At 42.1% G+C, this 25,927-nt stretch overlaps 1 protein-coding gene across 2 annotated transcripts; it reads left to right on the top strand.

The window, feature by feature from the left end:
* Nucleotides 1-26: 26 nt before the first annotated feature.
* Nucleotides 27-25,569, top strand: PDCD10 (programmed cell death 10). Of its 2 annotated transcripts, none has more exons than XM_090052895.1 (8): nucleotides 27-147; nucleotides 8,117-8,329; nucleotides 11,634-11,687; nucleotides 14,455-14,572; nucleotides 15,442-15,568; nucleotides 19,788-19,866; nucleotides 23,104-23,186; nucleotides 25,087-25,569. In XM_090052895.1, the coding sequence occupies exons 2-8, from the start codon at nucleotides 8,234-8,236 to the stop codon at nucleotides 25,166-25,168; spliced, it is 639 nt and encodes a 212-aa protein (XP_089909021.1). In that variant the 5' UTR covers nucleotides 27-147; nucleotides 8,117-8,233; the 3' UTR covers nucleotides 25,169-25,569. The 2 variants fall into 2 exon arrangements, with proteins under 2 accessions (XP_089909021.1, XP_089909022.1); XM_090052896.1 differs by having other exon boundaries at nucleotides 90-152.
* Nucleotides 25,570-25,927: the final 358 nt, after the last annotated feature.

Below are 25,927 nucleotides of genomic sequence, written 5' to 3'. Positions count from 1 at the left end.
TTCCCAGGAGCCCGCGCGGAAGCCGGCGAGTTCCGGGCAACGCCTGGTGTGTGGTAACCGCGGCCGCCGCTTCCTGCTCGGCAGGGACTTCCGGCGCGGCGGCAGGGTCCGCGCTACAGCTGGGAAGGCTCCGAGGGGCGGGGGGAGGTAAGGTACGGGACGTGGGGGCGCGGCGGTGCTTTGTCTCCCCCCTCCTCTCCTCTTTTCCCCATGCCCGCCGGGGTCACTGCGGTGTTTGCGTAGGGCCTGGCGGCTCCGCCGAGGTTACACTGCGCTTGAGGCGTAAAACTCCTTAGAATATGGGCCCGGTTGAGGGGTAGAGGTGGGGGCGGGGCGGGTGCTGCGCTGGCCGGAGGGGAGATGCCCCGCACCCGTCCCCGTCTTGCTCACATCGGGCCCGGGTCCCCTCAGCGGGAGGGATGGGAAGGTGAAAATGAAAGCTCCTCCTTTGTTGCTGCGGCACCTCCCGCAGGCCGGGCGCGGAGCGAGGGCGGCGGACCAGCTCTTCTGGTGTCAGCCGGGCTGGGGCGGCACCGCAAACTGGGTGCAGCTCCCTGTCCAGGTTGACTGAGCCCCGGGGTCGCTGCCGTGAGGCTCTGCTCACATACCGGCCCCAACTTGGGGTGCAGGAGGGGCCCGGAGTGACTCTCAAGAGGTCTGAGGAGGCCACCAACCAAAATAGACTTGGCAGAGAAACTGAGGGGCACTGTCATGAGGGGGTTTGCCTGGCAAGGAATCCAGTTGCTGGGGTTGTGATCCTAGCTATTTCACAGATAGGCAACTCTTTGATTTGCTTGATGTAGGAAATTGGAGCCCAGCCCCAGAGGGCAGGTTCTGGCAACTCGCATCCTCGCTAGGCATAGTAATGAAGTAGGGCTAATTCCCTGACTGCGTGTAGGGTGCAGGATTTCTGACTCGGTAGGAGTGACTTGCAAAACTCATGAGATTCAAAATGGATTCGGATTTAGAAAAGTGGGTGGCTTGAGTGTTCTCCCAAGTGGCTTTTTTCCCCTGTGACCTATTAGCTTAGCTTTTGAAGTAATGGCATCCAGCCATATACAAAATAACAAAATGCATGTGTGAGGACAGTCATGTTTTTATGGGAGTAGAGTTGCTTGTTTGCATCTTTCTATATGAATATACCGTTTCACAGGTTGTGCAAGTAGCAGAGTAGTTAAGAAAAGCTCTTGGGAAAGCTAAACTTGAATCAGTAATTTTTTTTTCTACTTTTTTTTTTTTTTTTTTAAAGCTACTTCCAAAGTTAAGGAGGGGAAAGTGGAATCCATACAACCAAGAACATGTGGCTTTTTTATTTTTTCCCTTAACCTCTACATGTCTAGACTGACCAAGTTCATTATGTTTTTGCAGTAGTAGTAAATTCCTCTAGTGTTAACTTAAGTGAGTGGTCTGGTATTTTTGTTTTTTTTAATGCTAAACAAAAATCTAATCAGGCTGATCATAGTGACTTGTATCCCTTCCTTTTTCTTATATGATTTATTGTTGAAAAATGGTTTGAAGGGTGTTTGAAATCATCTTGTAGATAAGGGGGTGGCCAAGATGGGGCTGAGGGAGCCTGTGTATGGCATGCAGCAGATCGGAGTGGGAGCAGGGAACATTGTGACAGGGCGGGGAGCAGGAAGCACAGTAGCAGATCAGGCAGGGGAAGGAGGCTATTGTAGACTATAGTGGAAAAAGACCACTGTCGTTATGGGAAGGTCAATGATTATCTATCATCAGTTGCCATGACAGTCAGAAGAATGTGCAAAATTATGTTTTGGGTGGAATCGTGTTTGAACTCCAGCTTCTAGGTCCATAACACCAAGTTCTTGCATCTGATCATAACCCCCTTTAGCGGGGCACGTGAACGGGTGATGTTTTCTTCTATGTATTTCCTTGAATTTTTGCTTATAGTTTCAGTAACCACAGGTAGAACTTGTGTTGTCCACCCCAAGTACCTAATCTAGTTCAAGTATCCATCTGGATGAAGATAAAGTACCTCGGAGCAAGGTGAGAGCAGGAATTCTTCTGCAGGCCCTCCAGAGTGCTGAGGAAGGTCATTAGAAGAAGACAAGAAATTGTATTTAGATACCACTTTGCACTTGTCCCTGGGACCTGAAAGACTCAAGGCGGCTGTTTTCTTAATTGGTGAGACAAAGTCTCTTAAGTGGTAACAAAGGAGTAGATACCACATTTTATCTGTTTTAGCAGCAGGATTTTTATTTTATGCATACCTTGTATCCTTCCCCAGTGGTGAAATTCCTTTTGAACTAAAATTGATTTAAAAAAAAGAAAGAAAATAAACAAAAATGTAAGGTATGTGGTGGTAGGTGGAATACTAGTACATTCTGTCCTAAGAACAAGCAGGTATAGATGGGACATAAGTCGCAATGCATTACTCAAATGTAGCACAGGTGCCTGAGTTAGTTTTTCATAAGGAAAGAGGGCCTAATAGTGTAATGCAGGAGTTCCTGAACTCTGACACATTGTGCACTACCAATTTAAAACAATACAACCTTAAGTACCAGCACATTTTTGTTATATAAAATAATTATAATAAATGTAGTAACACATACCACTGACAGGTTGGCTGCATCATAATCTTACATTACATTGTGAGTTTTATATACAAGTGTCATATGATGAAAGCTAACCACATTTTGCTGTTTTTCATAGTCACAAACATTGTCATGTATACAAGTGACTCTGTCAACTGCTTTCTGTTCAGAAACTTATTAGTCTGGAGGTGGCCTGTATCTGTTAAATTCTAAGCTGTCTACCTCCATGAATGCAAAATGGGATCCTACATGATGAATACTAATTTTTCCTGGTGGAGTTTAGGCCTCATCCTTACCACTGTGCTAGAGATGTTGGAGTCTTTTTTTGATCCAGCCTCCTTTTATTCTTTCAGGGAAAGTAGGGAATATTACATTGTTAGATTATCAGCACCTCCTTTAGTGATAGTGGTGGCTTCTCTGAGACAACTGTTCTGGCGCTTCTTCTCAGAAACCAGTTCTTTATTGTTGAGGATCTGGTAAATCTGATAAATCATATACAGTATCTATTTTTCCACTGCTGGCTAATGATATAGAGAAAGTTGTGGTGTCACAGTTGACTGCCATAGTGATTCTGCTCTCCTTGATCCATGACAATTGGCACTTGAGCATGGGATGGAGATTGCACTAGTGTTATAGCTAGATTGCTTATTGGTGATAAAGACTGAGTACCTGGAGGGAGAGAGAGAGTGTACACACACTTCCAGTATTTTAATATATATATTTCACTCCCCTCCCCCTCCCCCATCCCCCCCTTTGGTCATTGTGCATATGTGATACCATTAGAAAGATTTTTGAGTTTGTGGTATTTTCAGTATGATAATGACAGACAGTTCTACATTTCTAACACTAACCCTAATGCTTAAGGCATGGATGAGAGCAAGCTGCAGAATTTCAATCAATTCAGCTACTGCTTTAACTGATAATTTGGGGAAGTATCCTGAAGATAGTTTAGGGATTAGGATTTTCTCTGTAATTGTAATTTTCTCTGTTTATATTCTGTCTGTTAGTAAATCTTGCAACTTGAAGATAGTCTTAACTTGTGAGCAGCTGTGTCTAGACAGACTTTTTAAATTTTCTCTTAGCTGTGGAGATTTACTGCCTCTTTTGGATAGAGAGCTTGCTACTGTAATCCATACCTTTGTAGCTTTTAAGATTAGGCTGCTAAAGTGAACTCTGCATGGGACTACACTTTCAGATTACTGAGCATTGTTAACTGGCACAGGATGCAGCAGCATGGTTGTAAGTGGTGTTTCTTATAGGGAACACTTCACATTAGGGACTTGTTACCTGTGCCTAATGCTTCTTGGAGTCTGGGTGGAGTTTAAGATCCTGCAAGCCAGACATTTTAAGGGGCTGCTGTAGTATGTTTGACAGGGATCCCATCAATATGAAGAAACAGAAATTGAAGTAGTACGCTTTTTAGGGAAATCAAACACTTTGGATCTTTCCTTTGACTCCTGTAGTCTGAATGGCTGGACTTTATTGATCTTTGGGAGAATGTTGTAATAGTGCTTGTTATGCAGGATCTTAGGGAGGGAGCAGCAGAATAAAGGCTGACATTTGGTTTTTTAGAATTTGATTTCTAATGTGTAAATGTAGACTACTTTCTCATTTGAGTGTACAAGATCTAGTTTTATTTCTGATTCTCTTCCCAACCAACCCCCCTTTCAGTTTTGGCATATCCCTCTACAGATCAGGATAGGTATTTTTGTGGAGGTTTATCATGTGATGCGCATGTGTGTGTGAATGAGTTTAAGTTTTAAAACTAGTATTGTGAACAAGTGAGGTGAGTCTTCCCAGGGTGTGCTAATAGTGATACTTTGAAGAATTGGCTCAGTTATTACAAGCTCTTCAGATTCAGGTATAAGCATATGTAGGTTTTTTTGCATGACAGAGAAACTGGTTTCATTTTTTTAGTCCTGACACTTAAGTTCATTTGAGGCTTTGGAGGTCATCAGCTCTTAAGTATGACTATTTCAGTTCTTAACTTAAATTTTAACCAGAAGCAACTTTAGGAAAAACTTCAAGAATTTTTGTGTTTTCCCTTTTTTTTTTTTTTATTCTTTCATGTGTACTTGAGGCAATATGCTTTCACCACCACCAAATGATGGACTGGAGAGCTGCCTTTAGTAAAACTCTTCAGAGCAGAGACAATGTCTCATGTTCCACAGTGCTCTTGGCACTATAATTACCTTGTTTGCACTTCTTGTTCTGACTGCCTCTATTTTAGGATGTGTACTGATGCTTGTTACCAGTGCATATGGGCATGTCTTCTGTTAGACTGGTATGGGAAACTATATGGGAAGACAGGTTCTCAGGTTGTTCTCTTTTTGGGTAACAAGAAGCTGTTAGGAGTGTGCCTGTTTTTCCTTAGGAAAGCTAAAATACTAAAACATCACTGCGATTATGGTGAAAAAGCCTCTGTCAAAGAAGAAGGACACTAAATTTTAAAGATGGCCACAGTCTGGATTACAATTAATGTCTGGAAACTTGTTCCTAAGCCAAACTCCTATAAACTCAAAGTTCCTTGTCTTTCAGGGTTTTTTTGTTTCATTCTGGGTTTTGGGATCTGCATTGTTCCAAATAAGAGCAACACATGAAGCTACATTCTAGTGGATGTATTGTATCTAATTCTGATGGATCCATGTGTACGGTACAAGGCAAACTTGCATATTACTAGTACCTGAATAAGCTGGCAGAGGCATAAGAAAAGATGGTGTACTTAGTGCCTCTTAACTTCTCATATGACTTAACAATTGAGGGGAGGAAAAGGACAAGCAAAAGATGGCAGTTTTAACACTGCCTAAGGCACAAGGAAGATTGCCAGGCACAGTTTACATGAAAGCCACCTCTCCTTACACTTTTTATGCAAATGAATGCTTCTCGTCAAGCAGGAAGAGTAGCTTGTGGTCTGCAGAGTATGTAGCATTTGTAGATTAAAAGTAGCCCTTTATTTACATATAAAAGAAAGGGACTTTGACACAAAATGAACAGAATAGGTACAGTGGCATTTAGACTAAGCTGAATGTGGAAACAATGCAGAGACCCTAAACTGATACAGAATGCATCTCTTCCAAGGTTTGGTCCACAAAGCAAACATTAAGTTTACATTTCAGTTCCTCAGTCCACTTCATGGATTGCTATGGCTGTCAGCTGAAGGTCTTGGTCTGTAAAATGGACTGAAGCTACTCCTTCTGCTTGACTAGAAACATTCTTTTCTATGAAGTGTAAGGAGAGGTGGCTTTCATGTAAACTGTGTCTGGCAAACTTCCTTGTGCCTTAGGCAGTGTTAAAGCTGCCATCTTTTGCTTGTCTTTTTCCTCCCCTCAATTGCTAAGTCATATGAGAAGTTAAGAGGCACTAAGTACATCATCTTTTCTTTTCTCTACCAGCTTATTCAGGCATTGGTAATATGCAAGTTTGCCTTGTACTGTCTACTAGTCACACAAGGCATTGCCTTACAGCAGGGATTGGCAACTGGGGATATGCATACCCCTGGAGGTACTTGGACCGGTCCTAGGGGGTATGCAGGGGTGGATGGGGATGGAGTACTGCTGCCTCCCAGGAGCAGGGCTGGAGCGGGGAAGCTCGCACACACCTGCTGCTGCCACTGCGACACCCCAGCCCAGTGAGCTTCCCCACCCCTGTAGAGGGGCACTGCTGCCCTCACCCCAGCCTAGTGAAGAACTTTCCTGCCCCAGCCTTGCCCTGGTCCTGGGAGGTGATGGTGCTCTGTCCCAACCCATCTGCATACTGTCCCTGTCTCCCTGCTCCATGTCCAGCCACACGCTATTGCCACCCCCCCCTAACGCACACTCAGCATCCGGCCCCCCCAACCCATTAAACTAAAAAAGAAAACCCCTGCCTTACAGGATGAAGATGTCAACTTCTTGTTGAGACAGTGCATTGTAGTGTAAGTCAATGGTAGTCAACTTTTTTGGCAGGCAGGCCATAAATTAGTCCTGTGCCTCCTTACCTGTCTCCCCCCCCCTCCCCCCCCCCCGCAGCAGGTGCCACTCGTGCCTTCCCTTGTCTGACCATTTGCTCTGCTTTCTTCATTATGCTCCCTGCCTGATCTGCTGCTTTGCTTTTTGCTCCCCTTCTTGGTCTACCATGAGTCATGACCACAGACTGTGGCCCTGGTGCCCCAGATTGGCCACCCCTGCTATAAATCATGCAAATATAGTGCTTTATATAATTTACAACAAATCCTTTCCTCAAAAACTTGTTTCTCTTCATTATTTGAAAATGAGTAAAGTGAATTGCGGTGATATGGCTGATGATCAGGTGACATAAGACTGGTTAAAAGAACAATTTGTGTAAGACTTATATATGCTCAACTCCTTCCCTCACCACTCCCCAACAAGGAATGATAGTTTTTGCATTAAGCTTTAACTGTTGTCTTTGACTTAGTCATAGGTAAAGACCAGTAAATTTTCTAATAACAATTTCCGTTGAGTGATAAAATCTGATAGTCTTTTCACATTGGCTCTCCAATATGACTATAATTCAATCTGTAATTGGGATGTTGAGCCTTCTTTTCAAGATCACGTTTGTTCATTTACTTAGTTATTTTGAGCCTGATGTTTGAGCCTGACTGCTTTCTAATCCTGCAGGTGGATGTTCTTAAGGAAGCATTATCTACCATGTGTCTTACCATAAACTACTACATAAGTTTTTGTTTTCCACCTCCAAAAAGGAGGAAATTACAATGTGCGTGCATCTCATCATGCTATATTTCTCTTTAGATACACTCTGTAAGTTTTCTATTTGTTCTAATCAATATCTAAACTATCTGGCTAATGTATGCCAAATATCTGCTGGAGGAGGAATAGTGATCTGTGTGACTAACGTACTGCACTTTATATTATTGTGATGAGACTCGGGCATTGCATATCTTTTTAACTCCTGCCCATCTCTTGCCTCATGAATGCTTGTGCTTCTGAATTATTCTAACATTTATAATTATTCCACTGTTTAAAAAAATGCTGGATGGCAAGGAAATCATAAATGTCTGTGATAGGTTTTTTAGCTTCTAAATCATGGGCTAAACGTGGCTTAAGTAGTAATGCTTAGACAATATATGACTGTTCACTGATTAATTAGATGGATAGCCTTAATCTAGTGGCATTTACTCTCATTACAAAGTCCACTATTCTGCTTGGCCTGCTTGTTCATTTTGTGGACATTATCAATAAGTAAGAGAGACAAAACAATAGTTACCACTAGAAGTAATGCCTGTCCCCAAAACTCAGCACTTATATGACCTCTTAAGGTAATGTTAAATCACCTTTTCTTTAATAGTTTTACAAAGTGTCAAGCTAGTGTGTGAATGCCTTTTCAGTGATGTCTGACTTATCAAAATATTCCTGTATTAGCTAAAATTACTTGCTTTTTAATATCATCATTAGGTAGAAATTAAAGGAATTTAAGAATTTTTTGTGAGCAAATCACCCCTCACCTCACAGTAAATCTACTGTTTGAAATCTCGTGTTGTAATCTGTCATTTAGAAATTGTGGTGGTAGATTAGCATTTATGATGTTTTGTCTTTTCCCCTTAGGGTAACAATTTTCAAGTTCTTTAAGTATTCTTACACAACGAGAAAAAGGAAGAAACACTTTGGTGAATGAGGAGTTTTTTGCTCTTATAGCATTTCTCCTGAGAAGTGGGTCTTTGAATGAGGATGACAATGGAAGAGATGAAGAATGAAGCAGAGACTTCTTCTATGGTTTCCATGCCACTCTATGCTGTTATGTATCCTGTCTTCAATGAGGTATGTTCCCCAGTTTATGGTGTAATGCTCTATTTTGACATTGGGAAATGTGATGCTTGAAACTAAGGGATTCATAGATTTTAGGGTCGGAAGGGACCTTTCAGATCATCAAATCCAACCTCCTGCCCTGAGATGAGATGAGTAACATACATTATTTGTCTTGATATGAAAGGATTTCCTACAAATCCATAAAGCCAGCAGCTTCTTTCTCCTGACATCTTTCCTCCACCTCCTCCCCACTAGTTCTTTTTCAATGTTTCCTTTCTTAGTTTGGGAAGTTACAGATTTTTTGTAATGGCAAAAGTAACCTTGCATAAAAACACCCTGTTTTATGTGGGGCTAAAAATCTGTGCCTTTGAGATGGGAAGCCAAGTCAGATGATATCTAAACAGTGTGATTACTTATAATGTTAGAGAAGTGGTGTATCTTCTGTATTTAGAATAGAAGGCCTTTTAATGAAGGATAAAGAGTGCTTTTAAACTGAAAAGTTAGAATTTCTAAGTTTTCTGAAGTTCATGAGCTTGCATCAAGTCTCAGGATATCTGAATCTGTTGTAGGGAGAAGGATAGTTTGTACAGGGTGCAGTGTACAGCTCATGCTTCTGTGACTGTCCAGTAATTTACCTGCCTTATGATAAGTTATGAGTATAGTGGAAGAGAACATCAGACAGCAAGAAGTAGCTTTTTGTACTAATGATTTAGTACAGGGTCTCCAACTACTAAGTGACTAAGGGCCACACCAGTGGGGATTGCATGCCTCATAGGTTGCACTAGCATGAACTGTGGGCTTCCAGGCTGAACTACCTCAGACCTATCTGCTGCATTGTCCATACAGGCAACTCCTCTTCTTCCTCCACCCCTACCCCCTCATACTGCTGAATTGTATGTGTGGACAGTCACTACACCATGCATGAGTAGCCTAAAACTCAGCTTCTTTGCTGCATCACTGCGCTGGCCTACCCTCTGGGGTGGGAAGAAGAGCCTAGAGACCCCTGGCTTTCAGCAGCAGGTGAAGCAATAAGGAGAGTGGTGGCTGGGCAAGGGTTAACAGGCAGCCCCAGGCCCTAGTGAGCTGCTAGTTGCACAACCCTGATTTTAATAAAACAATAAAGCAAGTGTAGATGGATGGCTAGAGCTATTTTGGGATGGGCACTGATGGTGAAGGAGATGCACTAGTCTTTTTTCATGTACTTAGAATTACTGTAACCACTGTGTGATAAGCCTATTCAGTTTGGGGATACATGTGCCACATCTGAATTTTTCTTTTGCTAGCTTTAAGAATGACTTTACAGTCCGAACGTTTCAGTGTATTATCTCCCTTCTAATCTAAAAACTATACAAGAGAAGTAAGAACACTAAGCATTCTTTTCCTAACCAAACTAGCATCTTGGCTGCAAATCTTTGTGGCAGTTACAACTGCCAGAATAAGTATTAACTCCTACAGATATTTTCCTTTGACAACTTTACGTTAATAACATCGATTTTTAATGTTTCTTAAGGTTACTGATGGTGTATCTTGCAGAATATCTAGTTAAGAACTCAGATTTCTCAGAACCAAAAAATGCAGACTTATGCTCACGCAACCTTATATCTGCCCTCTGAGTGATGTCCCAGTATGCTCATAACATGCGCACTCTGTCTGTGAAGTATACTGAAAAGGAGCCTATACTGCCCCAAAGTTGTACACTCATGGTTTCATAGTTGTTAGGGGCTAGGAGGGACCTTAGAGATCATCAGGTCCAACCTAATCCACAGAAGGAATGCCACATCTGCTAAATCTTATAACCATTTCAACCTTGATATACAATTCTGTGTAAGATTGGAAACCCAGAGATTACACTTCTTTGTTGCTTTGCTACTAATACTGCTTATATGCAACTGTACTGAAATGTGGCATGCTGGATTTCTCAGAATATATATGAACCTTTTTGCTTTGATACATACAGGGGCAGGCAAGAGAGATCCATCCCAGTGATACAGGATCTTCTCCTATCATAATTATATGTTTGACAAGCTCCTTCAGTGTATACACTGAATGCTGAATGCAGGTGGGGCGATTTGCAAATAATTGGTAATAGCCCACAGGAGTTACAGGAGAAGGACTAGAGAGAAAGTTGAATAGGTATGTGTCTTATTTCATGTCTGGCTTGGAGAGCTTCTGTTTTGCTGAACTTTACATAATTAAAAGTCATAAGATACCAGCAAGCAGCCTTTAATCTATGCTAACAAAGTTGTATCAGTGATATTTTTTCACTGGGTTTTAAGTGGTGGGAGCCGAGCGGTTTCATGGACAGTGTAGAGAGAGTGTAAAGCTTATCTTTTTTGATTTTTTTTTTTTAACCTGATATTCAAAATTCAAAATGAGTATGTGAAAATGATAAATGAACAGCCGCCTTCCTCTTCCATTAAAATGGAAATGACATGCATTAAGATTAGTGTATTAATAGCAAAGAGTGCCTGCACCTGCTGTGTAGGTGAAAGAATTAACTGAATAAAGAGCCAATCCAGAAATGGAGCTAGAATGAGTACTGGTTTATGAAAGTTAAAAATACTTTGTTAGTTTCCTAACTAGACAGCAAGTTACACGGCAGCTATTAAATGTGTGTTAAATTTGATGGACTGTGCAGCTTCCACCCAAAAGTAATAAAAGAATTGTCAGAGAAGTATTCTGACCCATCACCCTTTTAACTGCTCCTAGAATACTAGTTTTATTCCAGTCTGTTAGAATTCCCTTGGTTACTGAGCAGTTAGGCCAAGATCTGTACTGAGTGCAAGTCAGGGAAAGGTAAATCAGTAAAGAATTAAATGCTTTAAACCATCTTTTAAAGTCAGTTAACGTGACTTTTGACATGGGAAATAGATCTTGTTGGACAAGATCATTTTTGATGCGATTACAAGTTTGGTTGACAAAGGAAAAATTGATTAAACTAACCTGGCTCATTTAGTAGCCCACCCCACTGAAGAAAACCCATTATCTTTCCAAATACTGGAACTAATTTAAGTTTATTCATGGGCTCTGGTGTTTAAATAGACTCCTGTTACTGGTCCAGACTTTGATTTTTCAGCCTCATACAATTGCTTTCTTCATTAGCATCTTAGTTTTAGTAAATAGTGAACAGAATCATCCCTTCTTTTGGGATCAGATTTCCAGATCTCTGGCTCAAGAGAGTCATTGAGCTCATTTATTCCCTCTTTTCCCAAAGGAGTAAGCAGAATGGAGTAAAGGTAGGGCTAAAGGTAACTAATTGACTTTTCTAATTCTGATGAAAACAGCATTGCTAATCATTCTAAAACTTTCATTGCAGCTAGAACGAGTGAATCTATCTGCAGCTCAGACACTGAGAGCAGCTTTTATTAAGGTGAGAAGAAACTTATCAAACAAAGATTAAGCTGTACCTGCTATTTTGATTATGCTATAAATGGATGTTTGGAACTTGGCTTAATCTTATATGTATTTTTGGCTGGCTGTCTCCCCCACTGTACTATCTTCTTTTGGAAGCTGCTCTGAAGGAATCAAGTAGTTTACAGCTAGAGCATCGACTTCTGCTTTTTTGGAAAGTCTGTTTTATTTCTCTAGCTGATTATTTCACTTCCATGCCTGAATGAAGTGTTAGCTTAAAGCTATTGACAGATGTTCAGTTAAAGGCATTATAGGATCTGATTTGCAATCCCAACAATCATTCCTCCTGCCATGTTATACATACATGGCAGAATTCACAATTTTGGGTTCGGGGCTCAGACCTCTGTTGTACTTTACAAGTGGAACCCGGCATTGTGACCCCAGGCTCCCTTTGTACCAGCAAAGGTACCTGACAGCCAGCTTTTTGTCAGCTGGATCTGGAAACCCACTGGGGTGGCTTGAGTCAGCTGCCAGTCATCTAATTGGTGGCAGCATGGAGACCACGTTGGAGCTCAAATGGGCCCTGGCATGGCTACACATTCATTTTAAGGTGCAATGGAAACCAGCCACAAAATTATTACATTTTTGATGGTTATCAATTGCTTGAATGTGTGGCTAGGTTATACTTCAGGGTGCAATTAACTGTTTAGGGCAGCAGAGGAGGCAGCTTGCAAGCGGTGGCTGCAGCCACCATCCACCACCCCATGCCACCACTCCATGTGCGACAGCTGCTCCAGGTCCAGCTGCTTCTCTGGCTTAAATCCAGAATTTTCAAATTTCTGGCAGGTGCTTGGTCCCAAGCATGCTGGATTTATGAGGTTATGCTATAATTATTCCCCTCTATTCAGCACTGGTGAGGCCACATGTGGAGTACTGTGTCCAGTTTTGGGGCTTCCCACTACAGAAAGGATGTGGACAGATTGGAGAGAGTCTAGCAGAGGGCAGTGAAAATGGTTCGGGAGCTGGGGCACATGACTTCTGAGGAAAGGCTGAGGGAACCGGGCTTATTTAGTCTGCAGAAGAGATGATTGAGAAGGTGTTTGATAGCTTTTAACTACCTGAAGGGCGGTTCCAAAGAGAATGCAACTAGACAGTTTGCAGTGGTGACAGATGACAGAACACGGAGTAATGGTCTCAAGTTGCAGCAAGGAAAGCTTAGGTTGGATATTAGGAAGAACTTTCTCATTAAAAGGGTGGTAAAGCACTGGAATATGTTATTTAGGGAGATAGTGGAATATCTATCCTTGGAGGTTTTTAAGACCTAGGTAGACAAAGTCCCTTTGATCTAGTTGGGGATGGTCCTGTTTTGAGCAGGAGGTTAGACTAGATGAGTTCCTGGGGTCCCTTCCAACCCTGATTTTCTGTGATTCTATAACTTACTGTCAACTTTTTTTTAAAAATTAATTTTACTAAAGAGAGGAGAGGTGGCTTGTGGTTTCTGAACTTTTTGTTCATTTCTCAAGAAATGCATGCAAATACCTGCCTCCCTGAAAAGATGTTTCAGGTAGTTCTGCAAGGAATCTCAGCTTTTCTGGCTTCTTGTCCATTTTGTATTTAACAGTAATAGATTAAATGGATACAGAGCTAGACTAGTGTTTGGCCCATCAGGGAAAAGAATCCAGGGCCCCTTCCTTTCCAGGGCAGGGCCCATCTTACTGACCCACGCGTCCTCTGTCTTGCTCTGTTTATGGCCCCACATATCTTCCTCTTAGCTTCAGTCACATGGGTGGAGGGTATGCTTGGAAATGCCTAGGCCGTGGTATGGGCCAGAGCACTTTGCAGAAAAATGGGAGATGTGAATTCAGTCGTCGTCCTCTGGATGAAGGAGGTCTAAAAACTGTTTGCCACTGTGCACAAGTGCCTGTTAGACTAAAAAAGTTGCAGAGCTTTGTTCCCTGTGCATTGGTTCTTGAGGCAGAGTATTCTGCCTGGGTACCATACAGCTTGGTACCCAATTCATTACATATCTCAACATTGTTCTGAGGAGAGGGCCTTCAGGCTCTTCTTGATGGCATATAAATCTGGCATGAGGCTAGCCTCAGTGCAGTAGTGTTGCTCTTTTAAAACATCTTGGCAAGAAAGATGACGACTTACTAGGCTTCAACTGTTGCATCAAGTTTCTGAAAGAAAGTGGAGAGGACTTTTAGACTCTTCTTGATGAAACCTGCGGAAGCTCCCAAAATCCAGTATAATTCATAGATTTATATGAGTTTACCCCGGAGCACTCGAAAGAGTAAATCTGCAAAACTGAAGTTTTTTTTTTTTTTATCATTGCCATATCCTAAAAATTGGTGCTGGCATGGCAGCCTTATTGCAGGCTTGTGAAACTATTAGGTAGCTAAAATATAAAGTGCTTTGTTGGTGGCAGTTACCCTTAAGGTCAAAAAACTAACATACTGGTGAAAATTTTGCAAGGTGATGGAGTTCTGTTTTTCTGACTAGGAGTGCATCTTTCCTTTCCTTGTTGGTTCCGTCTAAAATCTTTCAAACTGCTCTTTTGTGAGCTCCAATTATTGATGCAAAAATGCTTCCATAAGATGAGAAAAATGGATGTTTAGGTGGAAAAAATGCTACAGAAAATGCTTTGATGTTTGTTTTCTGTCTATTCTGCTTCTAGTTCTTAAATTGATCTTGTTCACATGATCTGTTGCACTGAATTTGAAAGTAATAAATGCTTACCCAAGTCTCTATATGCTTTTAAATTGGAATATGCATTTGCAACCTAGGCTGAAAAAGAAAATCCAGGTCTCACACAGGATATCATCATGAAAATTTTGGAGAAAAAAAGTGTAGAAGTTAACTTCACAGAATCTCTCCTGCGTATGTCAGCTGATGATGTAGAAGGTATGTATTGTTGCTAAGGATGATACTGTTGGATAAATAGCATAATGAGATCTTTGTAGGAGAGGCAAATGTGGGGCTCAGGGTTTTTTTTTAATGGTTGTTGTTGTTGTTGTTTTTTAAGTCTTGCAAATAAGCCTAGGAATACAGGAAGGTTTCTGATTCTGGACATGCTGTGTATTTGAAGTACAAGTGAATACCCGAATAATACATAATACTCAGGGTTGGATCTGGGTTTTTGTTTTGGTGGGGGTGGAGGCTCATTTTAAAAGTAAAAAAGAAACCAAACAAAAAAGCCTATTATAATAAACATACATGGTGGCATGGTTATATCACTGGATCCAGCGATTTTTTCCCCCCCCCCATTAAACTTTTTGTGTCTATTTATCTTCTGTAATTGAAAATGCCTAATTTAATCATCTCAGTGAGAAGCAATAGATTATTAAAATGTACATGCACGTTCTTTTCTCAATATATGTGTGTGATTTCTCCCACCCCCAGTTTCAGACTGAAATCAGGAGAAAAAGTGGTAGCAATGTGCGTAACATTAGAAAAAAGGATTCACTAAAAAGTTTAACTCCATTAAGAACCATTTTTAAAAAAAAAAAGATTGGATTAATATAATGTTGTAATTCTTTTCATTGTTCTGCTTTGTTTGATTCACAGTAGTAGAAGATGTTTAATAGAATGTGTGTCTATTTCTATAGAAACTAACTGCAGTTTCTGATGTATGCGTTATGTTGGTCTGTGTGTCTTTTAAAAATACAGTTTTGAGATGCTGATGATGAAACTTCATGAAACAGCACTTTTTTTAGTTTCTGGGCATAATTGGAAGTTCCTCATAATTTGTTTCAAATATTTTTCCCCATCAGAATATATGATTGAAAGGCCAGAGCCTGAATTCCAAGACCTAAATGAAAAGGCACGAGCACTTAAACATATTCTCAGTAAGATCCCTGATGAGATCAATGATAGAGTAAGGTTTCTTCAGACAATCAAGTAAGTGTGGCATTCTCTATTTATCTTCAGTTCAGGCTGAAAGCATTGACTTTTAATGTTACACTGATGGGTATTAAAATATGTTACAGTTTTAGTACTTCTTGACTACAAAGGAGATGTGACAGTGCCCTACTCCTCTAGAAAATATGGCTAAAAGCCTGTCCAGACAGCTTGATCTAGCCCTGTCTGTCATCTAGTACCAATTAGAAGCAGATATGGGGAAAATGCTCCATGTCTAAGTTCTCCCACTATTGCAATTTAAAAGACGAGCTTGATTGTGGTGGTACTTTGAGGAAACTTCTGTTTCTGTCATGACAGAGGTTTGTTCTATCACTTCAAATGTGTCACTTCACATCTGCTGTGTGGATTACTTCCTTTGTATCTATGCAATATGACAACTTGTTTGGACATGTTTAATGCAGAGATTTGGGGGTGGGGACACAACTGACTAGTGAGGGAGGTTAGATATTTAATACATGATATGTAAATATTTAAAACCAAATTTAATTTTTTTTTTTTCTGTTCAAAGTATTTTAAAAACCCAAAGCATATAAACTAGCTATGAGTAAATTATAAGCTGAAAGTTCAGAAGCTTTCTAACCATCACAGGAGTATGGTTCTAGAACAGTTTTCTAAAAGGAACAGTTAGGGCCAGCAACATATCAAGATCTGTCTTAAAATTAGTTTAAATTTCGAATTGGACTGTAAAACTGGGTCCTCCCCCATTCAACTCTGCATGGCATCTACCAGAAATAAGTGCATGGGGAAGGTTGAACTGTTCTGCCCACTACTGTTTCCAGAAAGGGAGTGGGGTAGAGAGTGGACTGGGAAGGGCTGAGGCCAGAGTGGGCACACCTGCCTCTTTTTAGGCTCATCATAAAGCCCTAATGGAGGCATATGTGTATGAGTACCACAGCCCTGCCTGGTCTGGCTGTGCACAAGGCACATGTAACACTTTTATGTAGCTGCAGAAGCAGCACCCATGCTGCATAACACTTGAAAGGATTTTGTAGCAACCCAGTTGAGAACCACTGGTTTAAGTAAATAGTAGCTGACCCCAGATGTCAAAGAACAACATGTCAGTTTGGACACCCACAATCATACCTTTCTTGTATTTTCACAATTGCAAGTTCAGCCACACTGTATCAAGGACTGAGCTGTTTAAAATGTACTCGTTTTCTTCTGAAAATTGTTAGTCACGTAAAACTCTGAGATCTATAGGATTACTTCAGTTTTTAAGAGGGGAAAAGGGTTCCCGTTTGGTGATATCTATTATTGGACCATGTGCTGGGGAGAGAGTTCTGATACTCAAAGGGAGTTTACAAAACATTGGATTTATGGCATGTTATAACCTGCCTGCCCTCTGATAACCTCAGGTAACCTCTCTACATCTTACTAGCTACATTCTATCACCAGGTCAACATTCCTTTCTTCCCTCTCCCACCTGTCTCACACCTATCGTCTCCTGTGGCCTCTGATCCTCGTTGCCCCACATTTGCCTTGTCACAGACCTGCACTTTGCATGTTGGTTTCTATTCCATTCAGGAGAACACAGAACAACAGCAGACTTTCCTTATGCCTGAAGAAGGGTGTTTGTGCCTGAAAGCTTGCAAAACCCAAGTTTTTTCCAACTATTTAGTTGGTCTGATAGGGTCACATTTACCTAAAGAATCGTGTCTGCCTTCAGTTTGCTTGAAATTAATAAGCTAAGAGGAATGGCTAGGTATCTGAAAACCACTAAATGTGAAACAGAAGGGATCAGACTAAGATATTGTATACATGCAAAAGCTTAAACTTGATTTATTAGTAGGGGTGTACTAATAGAGATTTTGGGGGCCGACACCGATAGCCAATTTTTAAGGAGGCATATCGGCTGATACCAATCCGAGTTCCAATCCAATTGTGTGCAGCTGGTAAGTCTGTTGTGGTGAAAGAGGAGGGAAAGGTGTAGGTGGGCAGATCAATGCTGTCTGTGGTGAGGGAGGGAGTCAGGCTGGGGCGGGGGTAGGCGCTGCCTAGCTGGGGTGGTGTGGACATGGGATGGAGCCACAGCTTATCTGTGGGGTGCGGAGAAGGGGTGTGTGCCCCAGGAACTGCATGGGGCAGGGCAGGCTGGGGCTGTGCTGTGCTCAGGGCAAGTGATGGCAGTGCTGGGAGGAGGCTAATATTGGGGGGGCTGCAGCCAACCCAGATTTTGCCATAGCCCCCATCATAGCCCTCTCCCAGTGCTGCCGTCCATCCCAAGCACAGTGTGGCCCCAGACCCCAGCCAACAATTGCAGCCTGCCTGGCATGCCCTGCACAGATCCAGGGGCACATGACCCCATGCACTGCTGGACAAGCAGTGGGAGCCACCAGACAAGCAAACAAGCCTCCCCTCTTTCCCCCATGCCCCCTGGATGAGCTGTGGCTCTGTCCCATGCCTGTCCCACCCTGGGCTGGGCAGCGCCTACCCCAGCCCCACTCCTTCCCTCACCATTGGGGGCCTTGATCTGCATTCCCCATACCCCCTCCCTCTCCTCCCCACTCCCCATCCACCACAACAGACTTACCAGCTATATGCAGCTCTCGTAAGATGTCAGGCTGTGCTCCTTGCTGCCTGCATGCTACGCTGCAGCTGCGTGCATGCATGGACATCTGTCGGCCAAATTATTGGCCACTTCAGGCTAATTTCTGATATAGTCAGTTTTCTTTGTGTTGGTGCACCTTTGTTTATTATGCTGCTTTCATTGAACTTAATTTCACTGTTCTCCATTGATATAGTAATACAAAATGTAAGCAGTATCAAGCAGGAAATAACCTGTAACACACTATCAGAAAAGTACGTAGATAGATCTGCATTTTTCCTTGGTGACTAGGCGATGTGATTAAAAATTTTCAGAAGCACAGAAGTTTTGGAAAGTTTTCTCTTACTTTCCTATGTTAATAGCTGAAATCACACTGTTTTTTAAATATATATTTCTTTGTTACTAACTGACACTCATGTAATAGTGGTTATAAGGGATGTGGAGTTCTTTTGATGCGAGGAATGTGGCAGTAACATAGTTGCTTCTCTCATCAATATAGAATAGGAAACTAAAGTGTTGCAGGGTGTGTTTCTAACAGCTGATTTTAAGTCCTTCAAGATCAAAATAAGATGGAGTTGTATCTATCACGTCTGTGTGTGAGCTTCTAGAATAAGATTGTTTTTAAAAGGAGTTAACGTATTTACCTGAATCTAAGATGACACCCCCCCATAATTGTATTCTACACATGGAAAACTATAACAAATTTGTAACTTAGAAAATTATAACAATGTATAGAATCTAATTATTGGGGGGGTGTCACCTTAGATGCAACCTCTACCCCGACACAGCAGGAGAGGAAGTGGCAGGGGCACAGTGGGATCAGCAAGAGAGAGAAAAGTAGTGGGGAGAAATGGGGGGGGGCAATCAGTCTGCCCCCCTTTGTGTTTGTCCCCTCTGCCACCACTGCTACCAGGCTGGGCTGGGGCCATGCTGTGCCCCTGGCTGGAGTGTGGAGGGAGCCTGCAGGCACCAGAGCAAAGGTAAATATGGTGAGGTAGGAGGGGTGGCTCAGGGTTAGAAGCCATGGTGGGGTGGGCGAGGCTGGCAGCAATTGCATCTCTGGCCCCATCTCAGAGTTGGGGCTAGTGCTGCAGCAGCTGCCTGCATCCCCTGTTGCCTTATACTCTGTTCCAAGATAAGTGGCTTCCCCCACACCCATGTTAAATGGGGGATGGGGAGAGGACCTGATCTTGGAATCAAGTAAATATGGTACTTTGAATGCTTTCTTCCAGTTTTGAACCCAGTGGTATCCTATATTAAGGTATATAATGGATAACTCTGGAACAAATTGAGTCAGTCTGCCATTAGATCTACATGTACAACTACTGTTGAGGCTGCTATGAGCTGCCTGCATATCTGGAAAAGAGCTTGGTTCTTACTGATTTAAATATATGAACAGATAATTGAGTTGTTTAACACCAGTTTTTATATTAGTGGAAAGACGCTCATTACAGATTCTTAATTTGGATGTGGAATTGCTGATAATGTAATTTGTGTTTGGTCAAACTATTACATCTAAAAATTATTTTCTCTTTTACAGAATTAATTTAGAAATGAGTGTGATGGATTTCTGCCTCAAAAATAAGCTTAAATTCAGTATTTAATAAAGCTCATTTAAAGATGTTACAATTTAATTTTTCTCTTGCTAAATAGGGACATCGCCAGTGCAATAAAAGAACTTCTTGACACAGTAAATAATGTCTTCAAGAAATATCAGTACCAGAATCGGAGGGTATGTGAATCTAAATTTTTATACAGAATTTTGTTTTACTACTACTAAGTATAAATGTGAAATATCTCATGATCCAGTGGTCAGTGGTAGGATTGAGCTGGTCACTGACAGAATGCTTAGCAAAAGTTACAGAGAAAAGTGCAATCAGGCTTTGATTTACATTGTAGTTAAACTCTTGAAAAAACACCGTGGAAGTAGAAAATCATGTAAAAAGATACCAACCATCTATGGGAAATAAGGGTTTAGGTTCCAGATGTGGCTGATAATTTGGCCAATAAATGCTTGTGCATGTGTTCAGCTGCAGTGCAGCACACAGGCACCAAGGAGCACAGCCCAACACTTGGAAGGCTGCGTGCAGCTGGTAAATCTGTTGTGGGGGAAGGGGAAGGAAAGAGGCTTGGGGGGGGGGGCAGATCAAAGCTACCTGTGGTAAGGGAGGAGTGGGGCTGGGGCAGTCATTGGCTGGGTGGGATGGGTGCGGGATGGAGCTGCGGCTCATCTGGGGGGGTACCGGGGTTGCGGGGTGATGGCTCCCACCGCTGCATGCACCACAGGAGAGCATGGAGGGGGGCAGCATGTGCCCTTGTATCTGTGCGGGGCAGGGCAGGCGGGCTGGAGCTGCAGGCTGAAGCCAGGGCTGTGCCAGGCTTTTCTCTGTGGTGGCTGAGCTTGGGGTGGGCAGTGGCTGCAGGGGGGAGGGGGCTGCAGCCACCCCAGATTTTGCCTTTGTCCCCTTCTAGCACCTGACGGATGGACGGACTTGAGGGGAACGCCTCCAGACCTCAGGTTGGGGAGGACTGGGTTAGAGAGCTTCTGGAGGGGCTGGATGTGTTCAACTCAGTGGGTCCAGATGCTCTCCACCCCAGGGTGTTGAGGGAGCTAGCAGGGGTTATTGCAGGGCCCTTGGCACGGCTTTACGAGCGCTCGTGGTGCTCGGGCTAGGTGCCAGATGACTGGAAGACAGCTAACGTGGTCCCCATCTTTAAAAAAGGGAAGAGAGAGGACCCAGGCAACTATAGGCCCATCAGTCTTACCTCAATCCTAGGGAAACTCTTTGAGAAGATCCTCAAGGAGCATATCTGTGATGGGCCGGCTTCAGGGATGATGTTCAAGGGCAACCAGCACGGTTTCATTAGGGGCAGGTCATGTCAGACCAACCTGATTGCCTTTTATGATCAGGTCACAAAGGCAATGGATGCAGGTATCGCCGTGGACGTAGTCTTTCTCGACTTCAGCAGGGCACCGTCTCCCACCCCATCCTCATTAAAAAAACTAGGCGACTGTGGCATTGATGCCTACACAGTCAGACAGATTGCAGATTGGCTGAAGGGTCGTACTCAGAGGGTGGTGGTGGACGGGTCATATTCAACCTGGGGAGAAGTGGGCAGCGGAGTCCCCCAGAGCTCGGTCCTTGGGCCTGCACTGTTCAATTTCTTCATCGGCGATTTGGATGACGGGGTGAAATGCAACCTGTTTGAATTCGCTAATGATACCAAAATTTGGGGTGAGGTGAGCACGCTAGTAGGGAGGGAAAGACTGCAACAAGATCTGGATAGGTTACAGGGGTGGGCTAACATAAACAGGGTGCATTTCAATACTGACAAGTGCAGGGTGCTGCACTTAGGCAGTAGAAACCAGCAACACTCTTATAGAATGGGAAACTCCCTTCTTGAGAGTACAGAGGTAGAAAGGGATCTTGAAGTTGTTATTGACTCCAAGATGAACATGGGCTGACAATGCGAGGTCACCGTTGGCAGGACTAACCAGACCTTGTCGTGCATCCACAGGTGCATCTCTGGTAGAGCCAGGGAGGTGATCCTCTCCCTCTATGCAACGCTGGTCAGGCCACAGTTGGAGTACTGTGTCCAGTTCTGGGTGCCCCATTTCAGGAGCGATGTGGACAACATTGAGAGGGTCGAGAGGAGGGCCACCCACATGATCCGGGGACAACAGGGCAGACCCTACAATGAAAGTCTGCAGGACCTAAATCTGTTCAGCCTTCACAAGAGAAGGCTGAGGGGGGACCTGATGACTGTCTATAAACTTACTAGGGGGGATCAGAAGGGTTTGGGGGAGACGCTGTTTCCCCTAGTGCCCCCTGGCATGACAAGGAATAATGGACACAAATTATGGAGAGTAGGTTTAGATTAGATTAAACATCCGCAAGAACTACTTCACAGTTAGGGCGGCTAGGAGCTGGAACCAACTTCCAAGGGAAGTGGTGCTGGCTCCTACCCTGGGGGTCTTTAGAAGAGGCTTGATGCCTACCTGGCTGGACTCATTTGAGCCCAGTTTTTCTCCTGCTCAGGCAGGGGGTCGGACTTGAAGATCTACTATGCCCCTTCCGACCCAACTTCTATAATTCTGTGATCTCCGCCACCTGCTCCAAGCCCAACCTGACTCAGCCCCTGCTGAGAAGAGCCTCGTGCGGCCCCAAGTCTAGCCTGCAGCTGCAGCCCACCCTGCCCTGCTCATATGCAGGGGGCACATGCCCCCCTCCTGCTCCTCCGTGCCCTCCCAGGGTACACACAGCACTGGGAGCTGCTGTGACGACTACAAATTCTTTCTTTTCAGTGGTCTGTCCTGTGTCTGCCCCACACCAGTTTGGCAGTGTCTTCCCCCGCCCTGCCCCACTCCCTCCCTCACTACGGGGGGATGGGGGGCATTGATCTGCCTCCCCCATGTCCCTTCTGTCCCCTCTCCCCTTCCACCACAGTACAACACATTTATCACCTACCCTGAGAGCAGCGTGGTGGAGGTGGGGCAAGAAGTGACCAACTGATTCTAGATGTATCTGTGCACCTTGGTGACTGCGCTGCACCATGTAAAAATGAATCTATATCGTGTAAAAATGAATTTATATCGTGTACAAAAATAAAGGGTTACAATTAACTGAAAAATAAAAGGTCACAATTAACTGAAACCATGCATAAACTAGCATGTAAATTGAGGCCTGACTGTTTGTAATAACAAACCTGTCATCAAGACAGTATGTTATAGAAAGGCCTCTGAGGAATTTTAAATCAACAAAGGTTTTATGGAAACAATATAATGTATCTCTGCATTTTCCAAATGGCTTAAATCCCTTTCTCAGCATGAGCTCATAGCTTGCTTTCATTTTTTTCTGTTTTTGCCATTTAGTTATTTGTAACTTGTTACTAATTGGTTAGTATTACATCCTGCTGTATTCTGAAGGCACTAGATAAATCTCATTCAGTAGTTATTGTTTGTTTTTAGGCACTTGAGCACCAGAAGAAAGAATTTGTAAAATACTCCAAAAGTTTCAGCGATACTCTGAAAACCTATTTTAAAGATGGAAAGTAAGTTAGCTTTTTATGCAATCTCACAATATCAAATTCATAATTTTTGTTACAAGCTTACGTAAATGTTTTTAAGTTACAGGGTCTTGTGATGAACTTAGCAGTTACCAGTCTTTATCTCTGTATGCGTAAAAGGAGGAGGAATCCATGATTACTTGAAGAATGTAGCCTTCCATCTTCAAACCACTATTTGTAAAACACTGCAGACTTTTTTAGTTTTTTGGTTTTGTCATAGCTTATATCATACTAATGAATTTCAATCATATTCTAAATGATGCACCTGAGGTTTTTTATGATCTCTTTCTGGCCTCCAATTAAATTTTAGTCTTTAGAAAAGACAAGCATCTATCTTGAGTCTACTTGGCCTGCATTCCTCTGATACTTTCTGTTTTGGGAGAGGATCTGGTTTTTATAGCCAAATATATTTCTTAGAGGCAGAAGGAATTAGCAGCTTACTGGTATTGCTCCTTTACCTCCTGTAGGCAAACAGTCTTTCTTTTCTGGTCTTTTAGCTGCCAAAGTCAATGCAGACTGCAACACGGGGGAGATACTGCACTACTATAGGAGAGAAGACTAAGTCCCAATAAGGGGTCTAATCCTCTGCTCATTTAAGTTGGCAGTGGAGTTTTGGTATGCTGCCATGATGCAGAATTGGATCCTAAATTTTACATTTAGAGGGTGTCTTTCACAGAGAAGGATCTCTTGAGTACTTTTCAGGCTACAAAAAAATGCAGCATCTATAATATGTCAGCAGGGCAGGAATAGAAATTCTGGCAAAAGACCTGGGGGCAAATTCCTGCTCTTAAATGTGCATAAAATCTTTAATGGTAAGGATGTTTTAATATTAGGTCTGGGAAGAACACCCAGGGAATTACAAAAATGGCAAGCTTCCTATAATAAGAGTTTAGCCAGGAGTTATAAATAAGCTGCAGCAATCTGCTAGCAATTTTATCTCAACTTTTGAAAGGAACTGCTATTATAGGAATACTGTATAATGTGGTTGCTAAAATATGTTTGAAAGAAACCTGGTTACACAAGCAAGAGAGAGTAAAATTAGCATGAGAGACTGGAACCTTAAATGATTTATGCAAGCTAACAGACCAAAAACATACACAACATTAATTTGCACTTCTATAATGCCTTTCATCTGATAATCCTAAATCATAACAGAGCCAATGCTAGGATTTAGAGATTCTGAAAAATACCTGAAGAGAGCCCAGCTGAGACTTGAATTATTGAATCTGTTGGGATAAGAGGGTAACTTAAACCTGCATAAAATTCTGTCACAAGTAAGGCTGATAAACTCCAGAAAAATGCAAGAATAAAGAATATAACTTCAGTCTTGCAATTGTGAGATGTAATACCCAATAAGTTTGACCCCATTCTTAGTTCTTTTCTAGCTTAAAGAAAACTGAACAATGCCCATACAAGAATGTTAGTGGTAGAAAGGCTTCACCTTTCGGTTCCTGTCACTTCTTTACGTATATAGTATTTCCCTCTATAAGAATGGAAGGGAGACGGTGATCAAATAACATGAACTCCATTTTCCTTCAGCTGGAACTGTGGATACCAGGCACTAAGGAAAATTCAGGCTTGTTGTGACCATCTGTTACATTTTTTTCTAGTTAGTTTTGGAGTTTAAAACTTCATTTTTGTTTTCCTAAGAATTTACATTCCTGCCATCAAACTGTAATATTATTTGCATAGTGAAGGCATGCAAGACTTATTTAGTCAGCAGAGTAATACTGTGAAACAACTGAATTTGCATCTCTGATTCATTGAGTCCAGATACACTTCTGTTCAAATTTAGCATTCCAGTTTATTGAATAGAGTGTTTTTAAAGCTGTTCATACTTGTCTGAAACTGTTCTTGGTATTAATATATTTCTTTTTTATGGCAGGGCAATAAACGTGTTCATAAGTGCCAATCGACTAATTCATCAAACCAACTTGATACTCCAGACCTTCAAAACTGTGGCCTGAAAACTGTATATGTTGAGTTGTACTTTTCAGTGGTGGATAGGATACCTTTATATGTAAATTTTAAAGTTTTGACTGTATAAATTATCAGTCCCTCTTGAAGGGACCCAATGCAGGATTTTGAATGGGATTATTGCCATCTTACACCATATTTTTGTAAACATTGTAGTTTAATCATAATCTCACACTGAAGATTTTGCATCACTTTTTGCTATTATCATTCTTTTCAGAATTATAAGCCAAAAGAATTTACGCCTTAATGTGTCATTATGTAACATTCCTTATAAGAATTGTAAATATTTGGTGTTCTGTTTCTGACATTTTAACTTGAAAGTGAAAAACTGCAAGATTATGTATTTAACAATATTGGTGGCAAATATTCAATAAATAGTTTACATCTGTTATATTGTAGATTGTCTATTTGTATGCGAGTCAGCGTGTGGAAACTTGTTTTGCCTAGAATTAAAGAATATAAACTAGATGGAAGAAGTAAAGAAAATTTATTCAAGTGCTTCAAATCAGCAGCAGATTTTTAATCGCACTGTGAAAAGGTAATATTCCACTCTTAAGTGTGTAAGAGCAAACTTTTTTTTTTTTAAATTTAAAGACTAAGCAAGTTGCTAGACTTCAGCCAAAATACTGAAACAGAATAATAAAGGTCCCAACATTTGTTTTTAATAAAAAGCTCAAGGCAAGATACTGCTGTGGGGAGACCCCTTTGGTTGATGCCATACTAATGAATTCAAACTAGGCCTTAAATAA

This window comes from Crocodylus siamensis, chromosome 6, assembly GCF_052110815.1.
Source record: "Crocodylus siamensis isolate JL-2025a chromosome 6, ASM5211081v1, whole genome shotgun sequence".
Classification (NCBI taxonomy): Eukaryota; Metazoa; Chordata; order Crocodylia; family Crocodylidae; genus Crocodylus; species Crocodylus siamensis.
This window is presented reverse-complemented; position numbering and strand designations above follow the sequence as displayed.

Coding starts and splice junctions, on each gene's coding strand:
- PDCD10 (XM_090052895.1), top strand. CDS start 8,234: ATGAGGATGACAATGGAAGAGATGAAGAATGAAGCAGAGACTTCTTCT. Junction 8,330..11,633: donor TGTATCCTGTCTTCAATGAG/GTATGTTCCCCA, acceptor CTTTCATTGCAG/CTAGAACGAGTGAATCTATC. Junction 14,573..15,441: donor GTCAGCTGATGATGTAGAAG/GTATGTATTGTT, acceptor TTTCCCCATCAG/AATATATGATTGAAAGGCCA.